This window comes from Nicotiana tabacum, chromosome 1 (genome assembly GCF_000715075.1).
Source record: "Nicotiana tabacum cultivar K326 chromosome 1, ASM71507v2, whole genome shotgun sequence".
NCBI classification, from domain to species: Eukaryota; Viridiplantae; Streptophyta; class Magnoliopsida; order Solanales; family Solanaceae; genus Nicotiana; species Nicotiana tabacum.
The window spans coordinates 2,629,734-2,643,836 of record NC_134080.1 but is presented as its reverse complement, the minus strand read 5'-3'; the positions used below and the strand labels follow the sequence as shown (position 1 = coordinate 2,643,836).

At 37.6% G+C, this 14,103-nt stretch overlaps 1 protein-coding gene across 1 annotated transcript; it reads left to right on the top strand.

Moving 5' to 3' along the window:
* The first annotated feature begins 899 nt into the window (after positions 1-899).
* Positions 900-11,700, top strand: LOC107828248 (uncharacterized). The gene is made up of 4 exons (XM_075222758.1): positions 900-1,590; positions 1,638-1,879; positions 1,965-2,043; positions 11,291-11,700. Exons 1-4 carry the CDS (start codon positions 900-902, stop codon positions 11,698-11,700), a joined length of 1,422 nt encoding a protein of 473 aa, XP_075078859.1.
* Positions 11,701-14,103: the final 2,403 nt, after the last annotated feature.

Genomic DNA, 14,103 nt, shown 5'->3' with positions numbered 1-14,103 from the left:
TTTTTAACGGAAAGGGTCCAAAAATATCCTTAAACTATGGTATATAGCTCACTTATGTCCTCCGTTAGTAAACTGGGCCAAAAAAATCCTCCCTGTTAGCACAATGGGCCCACTAATGCCCTTCAACCTAACAGCTCCTTCCATCAGCATTTTGTATCCTACATGGCATCCACATAATCCATGACATGGCATCCACATAAGCTGTTCAACATAAAGCTCTGAATCCAAATAAGCGGATTCCAAACAAAAACGGGAAGGCAGAAGGTCCAAGCCCCATTTCCAAACAAAAATCTAAGTTCTTCCATGTTCATTCTTCCATGGCGATTTGAGAGGTGAGGGGATGATACGATAGAGCAAGGTTTAACAACTCAAATTGAAAATCATCTGAAGATATTCAGGTAATTTTCCCTTCTATTTATTGGGTTTTTGTGTCGAACTTCACTTTATTTTTTTGTAATTTTCTAGGGTTCTGTCATGTTTTGGTATTTTTTACCTGTCTTCTAGTGTATAGTGTTTGCATGTGGGTCTGGTACTCTTTTTGTTTGGTATCTTTGTTGTTTCCTTATGTGGTGTCAATTTGTGTCCTAGACGTATATTGTCTTTGGCTGCAAGTGTCCTTTTCACATATTTTATTATAGTGTGGTAGGGTTGGGTTGTTGAAATCGACAGAACCATGTGCATTTCTTCTTAAAGACTGTTTTTTCTCTTGCTTTCAACTGTTGAAATCAACAAAACATGTATAGACGTGTGCTTTATCTCTTAAAGTGTGTGCTTTATTGCTTTCATTATATTATATGCAGTAATTTATTGTATGTTTAATATTTTATTGTCAAAATTATTAAATTATTCATGCGGTCACTCTATGTTTTCTTTTGTGTCTATATTATAGATATTTCAATATGGGGGACCATGAAGAGCCAATTTCAGGTCAATATCCGTGTGAATTAGGTACTGATTGTGAATCGGATAGTGATAAAAGTTCAGATTATGGTTCAGATGCTAGTGAATATGATTTTGAAGAATTAGAGTCACTTAGGATGCAAAAGGGTAAAGAAGTTAATGATAAGCTTAGTCACTACAAAGAGCTTGATAAGTCTATGACATTTAAGGACTTGGAAGAGGCAAAAAAAGTCATGAACTTCTATGCTATTGCAAATTACAAACCTTTGAAGCTTAGAAAAAGTGATAAAATAAGAGTAAGGTACAGATGTGTAGTAGGCTGCCCTTTTGTATGCCTCATCTCTGAAGATAAGAAGGGTCCTGGCTTTAAGGTAAAAACATTGAAGACAGAGCACAACTGTGAAGATGCATTTGAGAATCCTAGAGCCAAAACAAAAACTATAGCTGAATATTTCAGGAGTAAGGTGCAGAATAACCCCAAGTACAAAATAAAGGATATGAAACTAGATTTGAAAAATCAATTTTCATTGAATGTACATAAATCCATATTGAAAAGGGCCAAGAGGATGGCACTTCAGCAATTGCAAGGAAGCTTTTTAGATGACTATAACAGATTAAAAGCATATGCAAATAAGATTAGGGAGAGCAAACATGTAGTTATCAATTTAGCAAAAGATGCCATGGCTGAAGGTAAAAAAAGATTTCTTAGAATGTACATATGCTTCAATGCAATGAAGTTGGGGTTCAAACAAGGGTTGAGACCATTCATTGGACTAGACGGGACTTTCCTAAAGGGTCATTGCAAGGGGCAATTATTGGTGGCTGTTGCACAAGATTGTCAGAATCATTTCTATCCTTGGCTTGGGCTGTAGTTGATAAGGAAAACACCTTGACATGGACATGGTTTCTGGAGCTGCTGAAGCACTCATTGAATCTGAAAGATGGAACCAGTATTACCTTTATGTCTGATATGCAAAAGGTACAACTTATGATTTTGTTTAACTGACTATTCTAGTTATTTTATGTTATTATATAGTTAATTCTGTTTAAATTTACATGTGCAGGGTCTGTTAGAAGCAATAAGAACTGTCCTCCCTCTCTCAAATCATAGGTTTTGTGTGAGGCATATTGAAGCCAATTGGAGTAAAAGGATCAAAATTTTAGGAGAGATGAAAAAATACCTATGGTGGTGTAAAGCCCCATAAAAAAATTGCTTAGTAATTTAAGATTTCGTGGTGCCAAGGTAGGCCAAATATTTTATCTTGAGTGCAAATGAGGATTAAGGATATTATGGATATCAATTGGATATGTTAAGAAGTGTATAAGTTATATTAGAGGTGAATTGGGGTCTAAGGAGAGGCCTAAGTCTAAGCCAAGTTAGAAAAGTTTCATATTAGACGAAATCTGTAAATGAGTGCGCACAAGACCTCACTTTGAACGATCATATATCCAGTTCTATAAGGAGTTGTGTGATGCATAACCTATCAAATTAAAGCCCTTTGAGTATAGTTTCCAATGTAAGATAAACCGTTTGTCATTCGGAGGTGTGTATGGAAAGTTATGACCATTTTACTGGGCAGGTGTTTCTAGCGCAAATATTAGCGCGAAGTCGCGCATTATGCTGAGTATTCTGCCTCCCACGCGCGAACATAGCACGAGCTCGCGCGCCTGGAAGGTTTTTAAATATCCTAAAGACCGGAAATAAGAGAATTTCAGTCATTTCTCAAGCTTAGGGCTTCCTCTATACCCCCAACTCGACCAAGGCATCCAATTGCACACCTAGGGTGAGTTTTTAAGTGTGTTTTCATGGTGATTTCACTTCTCAATCACTAGTTACAACATGATTTTGATTGGGTTTCATAGGGTTTCTTCAAAATCTCAAGAACACCCCAAATTTGTCTTTCAAGATTTGGTTTACAAGAGGTAATCCTACACCTTAGACTTACATATATGGAGTTATTATGGAAATATGAGTATGGATTAAGTATTGTAACTCATGGGATGGGGATTGGAAGTCATAGGTGCCTAACCTAGGTTGTGTTGGTATTGTAGAGATTGTGAGGTGGGTTATTGGGGTATGATTCTTGGGGTAATAGTATTATGTATACATGCATGTACAAATTAGGTTTGTGGGAAGATTGATGAATATAAATAAGTAAAGATTGGGTTGGGGAAAGAAGAAAATCTTGTAAAAGGAATTTAAAATCAAGATGCTCAACTAGTGTTTGATAAAATGCTCAAATGAGCTGAAACCATGAATACCTTCCTAATTTGTGTTAATTTTGTTATGTCTCAAGTAGATTAGGATTGCTAGAATTTTCGAAACGTCGTAGTAACTTAAGGAAAGCTCAAACGAGGTATGTATGGCTAACTTTGACCTTTGTAAAGTCACTTTGTTTGGTGTACGAATATTTGGTATGTGATATATACGTGGATTATTTGTGGAATTCTTGTGATTGGTATGATTTGATTGTTCGTGGTTAAGTCTCCCGATATAATGGTATACGTAATTGGCAATAAACCAAATGTGTGATTGTGAATGTATTATGTGGTAAGAGTTGAGAAACAAATGATAGAAGGAAATCGTAAATGATGCAGTTGGAACAACTGTGGTAATAACATATATGGCTTGTATTGGCAATTATCGCAGTGACATAAAATGCATATGAGTTGTTGAATATGATGGAAATAGTATTGATGACTATAGAAATTCTTTGAGAATTGTTGTTGTTGTTGTTGTGTTGTTTGTGAATTGTGATTGTTCGGTGGGATCGGGTTGCACGCCGTAACACGAAGTAATAAGGTGTGGGTTGTGGTGATAAGGGTGGCCGAGGTAATGAGGGTGGAAAAGTGATCGAAATCACTATTGAAATGAAAATATGAGAAAGTTGTGAAATCATTGAAGTGAAAATGTTGAAGGGGAAATGGAGAGATTGTAACTTGTTTGGCTTGATGGTTTTCTTTCATGTGTATTTGATTGTTGGTTCCATTACTACTTGTTACTTGTGTATGGTTTGAGTTTACTTAGGGCAAGTTTGTTCATACATACCAGTACAATTCAAATGTGCTGACGTCCCTTTTGCCCGGGGCGCTACATTCGTATTATGATTGTAGGTGGATCCATAGCAGGTACTCCAGTACACCGAACGTAGCTCCCCTTCACTTTCCGCCAGAAGCATTGGTGCGCCCTTTTCCTCCCGGGGCCTTGCGTGACTCATGCCGTATTTTATTTCGGAGTCTTGTTTTTGTTTTTGGTGTAAGGTATAGCCGGAGCCTTGTTACCGGCAAGTATTGTATCACTCTTTTGTATCCCTAGAGGCTCTGCAGACAAGAAATGCGGGTTATGTACTTATGTATTTTGGGCAGTATAACTTGTAAACCATGTTAAGTAACTATGTATGCTATGTAAATCTCGTAAGAATGTGTTTAAATTTATAAATGGCTATTTCACTTGGTTAATGGGAAATGGAAACGAGGGGTAACACGTGGAATAGGAAAGGCACCCAGGTCCACTTGGCTGGGGCTGCCCGGTCGAGCGCCGGTCGCGCCCCTCGGTTTTGGGGCGTGACAAACTTGGTATCAGAGTCTAAGGTTTTAAAGTGTCCTAGGATTTCTCAGAGCCGTGTCTAGTAGAGTCCTTCTTATCGGTGTATTGTCGACCATATCTATAAGTTGGAGGCTATTCAGATATTTAAGAATTTCACCCTTCTTTGATTCTCCAATCGTGTGATAGAGTTCAAGTTAGGGAACTGAATTCCTTTCTAAGTCTTATTCTCAAGATTGGTAACCTTGATACCATAATCCGTGAATTAGAAGCATGTAAGGAGGGATTGATCCCACCATTGAGTCTGAGTGTATTGCCCAAGGACTTGTAGGAGAATGTACTGAGCTGTGGATGGATTGGTAAAACATATCGCTAAGAGGGGAGTGTCCTTGTCCCTATTGATGTCTCTTCACCATCAGATCATATAGTATATCAGTATGTTACCTACATACGTTAGGGATGTGGAGTCGATGGGTATCGATTAAGCTATTGCCCTATCAACCTAACGTCATTAAGGGAGTCAAATGAAAATTTCTACTCATTGTATATGTACATCCATATTGAAGAGTTCTCATAAACAAGGTCTTAACAAGGTGTTGAATAACAAAACATTGCGTGTATTGACTCTTTGAACGAGACGCACTATTCTTGAATCCACTATATTATGAATTCTCTTATTTACGTTATTGTGGAATTAAGTTCTATAATTATGCCCTTGAATTGAGTTATAACTCTAAGATTGATACTTCCCACTTGCTTTTCCTAAATTCTCACCAAGGGACTATATCCGATGAATTTCTTATAGAATCTTTTATTTAAATGGACAAAATCTACTCGTTTGTGCCTATACTTGCACCGTCGTAAAGTTTACCTATGTGGTGTCAAGTTTCATGCAAAGCATCCCAGCGTTGCGATCCTGCTCGAGTCACCCTTTTACTCAGTTGTGTATATGGCTTATATGGTTTGAACAGTCAATCTACTCTCTTGCGAATACTATCATGAAAGCTTCTCACTGCCTAGTAACATAAGAGCATACCTTAACACCTCACATGAGTGCATGTCAATCGAAATGGTCACCGTGTGCATAAATCTCTCTGAAATTTGAGATCCTCATATCCACGTCATAGGAAGATCATGTGTCGCCATAACGTTCGTGTCCACTTGGGACGTGCCGCAGTAAGTAGCTCACTTTGTCCTAGTATTGTGGTTGCTCATGGCATGGTCGTATATTGCAGTTGGGAGTTAATATAGCATAAGCATGTCCATCTCATAACAAATGTTTACCTTCTCCTTACACCTCCATAACATGTGTTCATTGTGTTCTTTAGTTAGTGAATTCATTGTGCCAGTTTCCCCACACTTGTTCGATAACCATGAGAGAACATATCCTTCTATGAGTCATTGTAACACTTTCTGTTAGGCTCTCCGTCAAGACCAAGCACACATTTGGGGGTTATTATAGCACAACGCCTATTTCTCATATTCTTCTGTATTTTATTAGCATCTGGGTAGTTCTCAAGTTAAAATCTATGAAGAACTCATTATGAACATCTGCAAACCCTCCATGATTATTCTATACTGTCTCATTGGGATCTCATATCATTTCAAGTTCATCAAGGGTCATGCTATCATGCCGCAATTACTGAAATTGAATGATCTCTTTCCGATAATGGATTATCTACACTTGTGCTAGTCCAACGATCTGCTTATCAGTCTAACTCCCGCCTTTAGGTTTTGGGTTGACAAATGAGAAATACACCTAGTAACACATTCATATGTCAAAGCCTTTCTCTCCGTTAAGTCTTATAGCATCTCCCAAAGTGGTTTGCAATATTTGGTTGTATGGAAGTGTGTTGTAGTGCTTCATTATGAAGTAGATTTGCTAAACATAATTGGATTTTAGAATTCCAGAGCTATACATCACGTGACTTCATACAGAGATCTTCTTTAAAAAATGTAGCTTCTCGTAATCGCTTTATATTACCACCATTCCTAGTGGTTACAATGTAAAAGGACTTCCATAAGGCTCTTTCACTTTCTTTTCATTTTTCTTGCATCGTGTGTTGTTTACCCATAATCTTCAATGCGATATTATCTCAATGTCTTGACTAGTCATCCAACTATACGATTCGATTAAATTTACCTCATTTTTTTTACACTCTACAAGTACCCATTTCTAAAAGGACACTGAAAGTAGGTAAATCCCCCTTTATTATGGATTTCTAATATCTTCGACTTAGTTTAAGCTTGTTGGTTCCAAATGGTGCTCATTAGTTTTGCTACACTAATATCTATTTCATCTTATAACTGTCATTGTAAAATTCATTTATGTTTCATGGCATCAAAGAGGAAGTCTGGTAGCATTAAGGAAGGGGACATATTCCTTTAGTTGGAATAAGTAATTATTGTTGGTATTCTTTGTAGGTGTTCTTCTAACAACCATCTACCTGCTCTGCTTATCCATGTGACTAGATAACCCAGGTTAGTTCTCCTCGATAAATGCATTAAGACGTCTCATTCATTCGAACTTATCCATGTGGGCACTTTGAGGCCTTGTTTCATACCAACTCGTAATGGTTTTAAGTACTTTATTGCCATTGTTGACGATTTTCTAGGACTACGAGGGCTTGTCTCTTGGATTTAAAAAAAAAAGTAAGTAATGATTTTCCTTAAAGTTCGAGATTTAATTGCCATAATTTCAAACCAAAGTGTATACCTTTTTCCAAAGTCTTAAATGGGTCGGATTGGATGGGTTACATGGCTTTCTTCTCACTCGGTCTCTAGAATAATTGACTATATCATTGTCATGAGAGGGGAGTTTTGCTACCCTTGGTATTACACCTCCTTGGGTGAATAAGAGTGTCATTTGTCTTTCTCCCCGGGGCATCATGTTTATCATTAGAATGCCTCTAACCAGTACATGATTTCATCCCAACATTTAGATGTCAGAGCTATGTGGTTTTACTCGTGAAAGGGGGGTGAGATTAGATGCCATCAGATTTTTGCACATATCATGAGCATATTGATTTGGAAGACAAGTTGTCGTATCTTTAGTTCTATCATATATGATCAACTATCAGGATGGGTTAAGCTGTTTGAAATATGATAATCTCATAAGTGTTCAATTTCATTTTCATCCTCATGGGCTTACGTCATATATTCCTTGTGTCAGCTAACGTCAGGAGTGTAATTCCACTTCATGTATTTTGAATCCCATATCGCATTTAAGGTACCAGAGCATGAATTGATTTTTCCTTCACCCTAGGAAACGACTGGGTCATGTACTTGAATATTCCTCTTTAATGATTCCTATTGCCAATGTATTACTTACCCCTATGCCTCATTTGTGTAATAATTGACGTCGTCACAGTAATTAACCATGTTAGCATTATTAGTCATAACTTTCGTGTCCCTTAGCATATAACCTCAAAAAAAAAATCTACTCAGCGCATTAATGGATTCCTGAATAGTTCCAGCCTAATCTTGAACTCTATTGTTCCTCATTGTATTAGGTCCATTGGGTATTGTAATATCAGACAAGTCATATAGGAAGCTCCGTAGTGTGATCACATATATATTTGATAGGTATTTTTATGGTCAGTTTATAATAGCACATCTTAGAGTAATTGTTGAAGGTCATCATGGGTTTAGTGTGAGTGTTCGCCTAGAGATTTAGAGTTTGGAGGGTGAGCAGGCTATTCTCAATATTTTCCCCTGAAGATGTTATGTGAGTTGATAATAAAGATTGCATAAGTGTATTCCACATTAGGCCGCACTAGGAGTATGAAATGTTCCCATAGTTGTCCGCGATATATCTTGTGGATTCATATATCTATGTCTAAGAAGGTAGGTGGAGATCATTGTGTATCATTCCGGTAGAAATTATTGAAGGTGAAGTTAGTGGATGGTTAGCTTATGCGAAATATCTACTTGTTATCCTTGTTAAGTAAGTTTAGGGGTCGAAATTACTCTCGTGAATATGTTTTGGCAAAGTTTGTAGATATGGGAGGCCATTGTGGGCCGAGAGTATTGTGGGAATAAAATATTTTCTCTTGATTGCATAACAGTTGGTTTTGATTTGAAAGGTACCTTCTAGGTGATATGATTTAAAAATGTGCAGTCCATGCCCAGGTATCATCGTGATAAAGTAGTGTTTGTAATGCTGAGGTTCTTGTCATTGATATATACATTATGGTACTTTGTCGAGCTATGGATGAGTTTTTAGGATAGTTTTAGGTGATTCTCTGACAGGTGGATAGTCCTAGTTACAACGGAAACTCTAGCGAAATTTTCGGAAATTTAAGGTGTTAGCCAAATTTGGGGCTGATAATATATTTCATAATATGAAAAAACAGAAGTTACATAAGGAATGGCTAATGGATGAAACTTGATCGTCATTCGAGGACGAATGATCTTAAGCGGGGGAGAATGTAAAGCCCCAGAAAAAAATTGCTTAGTAATTTAAGATTTCGTGGTGCCAAGGTAGGCCAAATATTTTATCTTGCGTGCCAATGAGGATTAAGGATATTATGGATATCAATTGGATATGTTAAGAAGTGTATAAGTCATATTAGAGGTGAATTGGGGTCTAAGGAGAGGCCTAAGTCTAAGCCAAGTTAGAAAAGTTTCATATTAGACGAAATCTGTAAATGAGTGCGCACAAGACCTCACTTTGAACGATCATATCTCCAGTTCTATAAGGAGTTGTGTGATTCATAACCTATCCAATTAAAGCCCTTTGAGTCTAGTTTCCAACTCAACAAACCGTTCATTAATTGGAGGTGTATACGGAAAGGTATGATCATTTTACTGGGCAGGTGTCACTAGCGCGAACATTAGCGCGAAGTCGCTCATTATGCTGAGTATTCTGCCTCCCGCAAGCGAACATAGCGCAAGCTCGCGTGCCTGGAAGGTTTTTAAATATCCTAAAGACCGGAAATAAGAGAATTTGAGTCATTTATCAAGCTTATGGCTTCCTCTACACCCCCAACTCGATCAAGGCATTCAATTGCACACCTAAGGTGAGTTTTTAAGTGTATTTTCATGGTGATTTCACTTCTCAATCACTAGTTACAACATGATTTTGATTGGGTTTCATAGGGTTTCTTCAAAATCTCAAGAACACCTCAAATTTGTCTTTCAAGATTTGGTCTACAAGAGGTAATCCTACACCTTAGACTTACATATATGGAGTTATTATGGAAATATGAGTATGAATTAAGTATTGTAACTCATGGGATGGGGATTGGAAGTCATAGGTGCCTAACCTAGGTTGTGTTGGTATTGTAGAGATTGTGAGGTGGGTTATTGGGGTATGATTCTTGAGGTAATAGTATTATGTATACATGCATGTACAAATTAGGTTTGTGAGAAGATTGATGAATATAAATAAGTAAAGATTGGGATGGGGAAAGAAGAAAATCTTGTAAAAGGAATTTAAAATCAAGATGCTCAACTAGTGTTTGATAAAATGCTCAAATGAGCTAAAACCATGAATACCTTCCTAATTTGTGTTAATTTTGTTATGTCTCAAGTAGATTGGGATTGCTAGAATTTTCGAAACGTCGTAGTAACTTAAGGAAAGCTCAAACGAGGTATGTATGGCTAACTTTGACCTTTGTAAAGTCACTTTGTTTGGTGTACGAATATTTGGTATGTGATATCTACGTGGATTATTTGTGGAATTCTTGTGATTGGTATGATTTGATTGTCCGTGGTTAAGTCTCCCGATATAATGGTGTACGTAATTGGCAATAAAACAAATGTGTGATTGTGAATGTGTTATGTGGTAAGAGTTGAGAAACAAATGATAGAAGGAAATCGTAAATGATGCAGTTGGAACAACTGTGGTAATAACATATATGGCTTGTATTGGCAATTATCGCGGTGACATAAAATGCATATGAGTTGTTGAATATGATGGAAATAGTATTGATGGCTATAGAAATTCTTTAAGAATTGTTGTTGTTGTTGTTGTGTTGTTTGTGAATTGTGATTGTTCGGTGGGATCGGGTTGCGCGCCGCAACACGAAGTAATAAGGTGTGGGTTGTGGTGATAAGGGTGGCCGAGGTAATAAGGGAGGAAAAGTGATCGAAATCACTATTGAAATAAAAATATGAGAAAGTTATGAAATCATTGATGTGAAAATGTTGAAGGGGAAATGGAGAGATTGTAACTTGTTTGGCTTGATGGTTTTCTTTCATGTGTATTTGATTGTTGGTTCCATTACTACTTGTTACTTGTGTATGGTTTGAGTTTACTTAGGGCAAGTTTGTTCATACATACCAGTACAATTCAAATGTGCTGACGTCCCTTTTGCCCGGGGCGCTACATTCGTGTTATGATTGTAGGTGGATCCATAGCAGGTACTCCAGTCCACCGAACGTAGCTCCCCTTCACTTTCCACCAGAAGCATTGGTGAGCCTTTTTCCTCCCGGGGCCTTGTGTGGCTCATTCCGCTTTTTATTTCGGAGTATTGTTTTGGTTTTTGGTGTAAGGTATAGCCGGAGCCTTGTTACCGGCAAGTATTGTAACACTCTTTTGTATCCCTAGAGGCTCCGCAGACAGGAAATGTGGGTTATGTACTTATGTATTTTGGGCAGTATAACTTGTAAACCACGCTAAGTAACTATGTATGTTATGTAAATCTCGTAAGAATGTGTTTAAATTTATAAATGGCTATTTCACTTGGTTAATGGGAAATGGAAACGCGGGGTAACACGTGGAATAGGAAAAGCACCCAGGTCCGCTTGGCTGGGGCTGCCCGGTCGAGCGTCGGACGTGCCCCTTGGTTTTGGGGCGTGACAAGTGGTCTGCTTGGAGCACTTATGAGAAGGACTTTAAAGATCAACTAAAGAATCTTGGTGAATTGTCTGTTGATGCTGCCAAGAAGTTGCTTAGGTATCCACCACAGAATTGGTGTAGGTCCTACTTTGATACATTGTGCAAAAATCAGATGGTGGACAATAATTTTACAGAGTCCTTCAACTCTTGGATCTTAGAAGCAAGAGGCAAGCCTATCCTGAAGATGCTTGAACATATTAGAATCAAGGTCATGAACAGGTTGAGAGAGAAGGAAGAAGAAGCTAGAACATGGGAATGTGAGTTTAGTCCTAACTGTATGAAGTTGTATGCTGCTTATTTGAAGGTAGCCAACTTATGTACTGTTCATTTCAATGGTGAAACTGGTTATGAGGTTTCTGAGGGTAGTGATAGACATACAGTGAATCTAGTAGAGAAAAAAATGCACTTGTAGATCCTGGCAGTTGACTGGCATCCCATGCCCTCATACCATCAGGGCACTAAAATACGAGAAAGAGGATCCAATGATTGAAATTAGTTGGTGGCACAACAATGAAGCTTACCTGATGACATATAGGGCCAAGTTGATGCCTATTAGAGGTGAAAAGTTCTGGAAAGTATTACCAGAACATGCTATGGACCCTCCTCAACTTGCCAAAACTGTTGGAAGGCCAAAAGTCAAAAGAAATAGGGAGAAAGATGAGGCTAGCAAGAGACAAGGAGATTGGGCTGCATCAAGAAGGGGAACTAGAATGACATGCATCATTTGTGGTGAATTGAACCACAATTCAAGGACATGCAAGGTACTTGATTCTTAACTTATCTTTCTTCTTATATAATTGCAGTTATTCTTAACTTCATAGAAAGTTTTTCTTTTGAATAGGTTGGTGGTGAAGGAAATATTGAGGATGTTAGTTGTTCAGCCCCTCAACCAACTCAACCAACACAGGAAGGTGAACGTGAAAGTGAATTTGTGTTCATGCCTACACCAAGAGTACCAATACAGCAAGCACAATCCTTTGGTGATGGTAGTGAGCATGAAAGTGACCCTGATTTAATGCCTAAGATTATTTCTGAAGATCAAACACGACTACTGATGAGGTAGCAACAATTGGCCTCAGCAGGGACAAGAGTCATCTCTTTCAGAGGAGATCATACTGGTGTCAGTTATCCCACTGATCTTCCTTACTCACCTACTAAGCTCACTTGGAAAGGCAAAGAAGCCGTGACTGGAAATCAATTGAAAGTGGCAAGACAAAAGAAAGTCGGGAAGTTGAAGTGTAGGAAACTCAATGGGAACTCACAAATCTAGGAATCTTGGTTATTGTATGTAGTTGCAAATCTGGAAACTCACAGAACCCTTTTGTTTTGATGTTTTGGTTGGTACTGTAATATTATAGCAGTGTTGTTTGGTTTAGTAGTTGTTTTGTAAATATGTTTTGATGGCTGGACAGTGTTGTTTTGTAGCATCAGTAAACTAAAATTTTGATGCAGTGTTGTTTGGTTTAGCAGCAATAAATTAATATTACATCAATGCTGTTTGTTTTGATATTTTGCTGGACAGTGTTGTACGAGTTTAGTTGCACAACAGTGCTATTTTGTTGCAGCTATTTTGACAGTGTTTGTTTTGTTGGTAGCAGTGTTGGTAGTTTGTTGGGCAGTAGCAGTGCTGATAATTTGCTGGGCAGTGCTATTGATATTTGGCCAGTCTACTGCATATGGTTGATGTGTATATGTTGAGTAGAGTAAGCATCAATTAACTACAATTGTATGCTTGTATGCTGAAATTCTGTGGTTTGTTCTACTACAATGCAAATTGTCAAGTATAAATGGTTCGAATATCTGCAGCTATTGCTTGGAGCATGATGTGTTGTCTATAAATGAACTTGTACAGTTTACAACAATTTTTTTTGCAAATCTGGACAATTTGGACAGTGTTTTTTTGTAAATCTGGATAGTATTACAAGCATTCAGCAGTAAACAACAACAATTGCACCTTCTCTTTACATGACACATCTGAGTCAGGACATGACACAAAGAAACAACTACCACCAAAAGATGATCTCATCTCATTTTGAATTCCTTCCCATGCATTTGACTTAATACTGGAATCCACAAGCTTTGGCGATGTTAATATCAGGCTTGTTCAATTTCTACCAACTCTTGTGCTCATGATTGAACCTTCATAAATGTTAGTGCTTTGAGAGATATTAGTAGTGACTCCATTTCAGTTGTTCTAAGTGATGCCTACATGCCTGTGAACTTCCGTTTGAGAATTAAGATAATTTGGAGAATATATGCTCACAGTCCTTTTAACTTATAAGGAGCTCATGATCTGGCAAAGAAAAATAGAAGTGGTACTCACAGTCCTTTTAACAACAAGAAAAATAGAACTAGAATAACTTCATCACACATAGATTAAACATACATAGATTAACTTCATCATACTACAACCTACTAAACATGCATAGTTTTAATTTCATCACCCCTATAACTAAACCAAAATACTATAACAAAACACTAAAATAACATACATTCACTTCATCTTCCCTACGACAACCAAAGCAAATAATAAAGCCCATGAAACCAAAATAATATTTCTCATCTTTTTCACTTTGACCTCTAACTTACTAGCTTTTCCAGCTTCCACAAGTTGAAATTGCTCCATTTCGTCAAGTTTCATCTTCAAAGTGTGCCTTTCAATCGTCATAACATCTTCCATTTCATCAAACAAGTTCTTAGAGTCCCTTTGAACTATCGTAGCTTGTTCCATGAGGTAAACTTTATTCCTCAAATTGTTCCTCTCAACCTTAGCAGCATCAAGTTTAGTTTTTAAATCTTTGATCACCATCACCGC

Bases quoted from the DNA above. Each gene is read 5' to 3' on its own strand.
- LOC107828248 (XM_075222758.1), top strand. From the start codon at position 900: ATGGGGGACCATGAAGAGCCAATTTCAGGTCAATATCCGTGTGAATTA. The intron at 1,591-1,637 runs GTAAAAAAAGAT...AATGCAATGAAG, and splicing joins AAAAGATGCCATGGCTGAAG to TTGGGGTTCAAACAAGGGTT. The intron at 1,880-1,964 runs GTACAACTTATG...TTACATGTGCAG, and splicing joins TTATGTCTGATATGCAAAAG to GGTCTGTTAGAAGCAATAAG.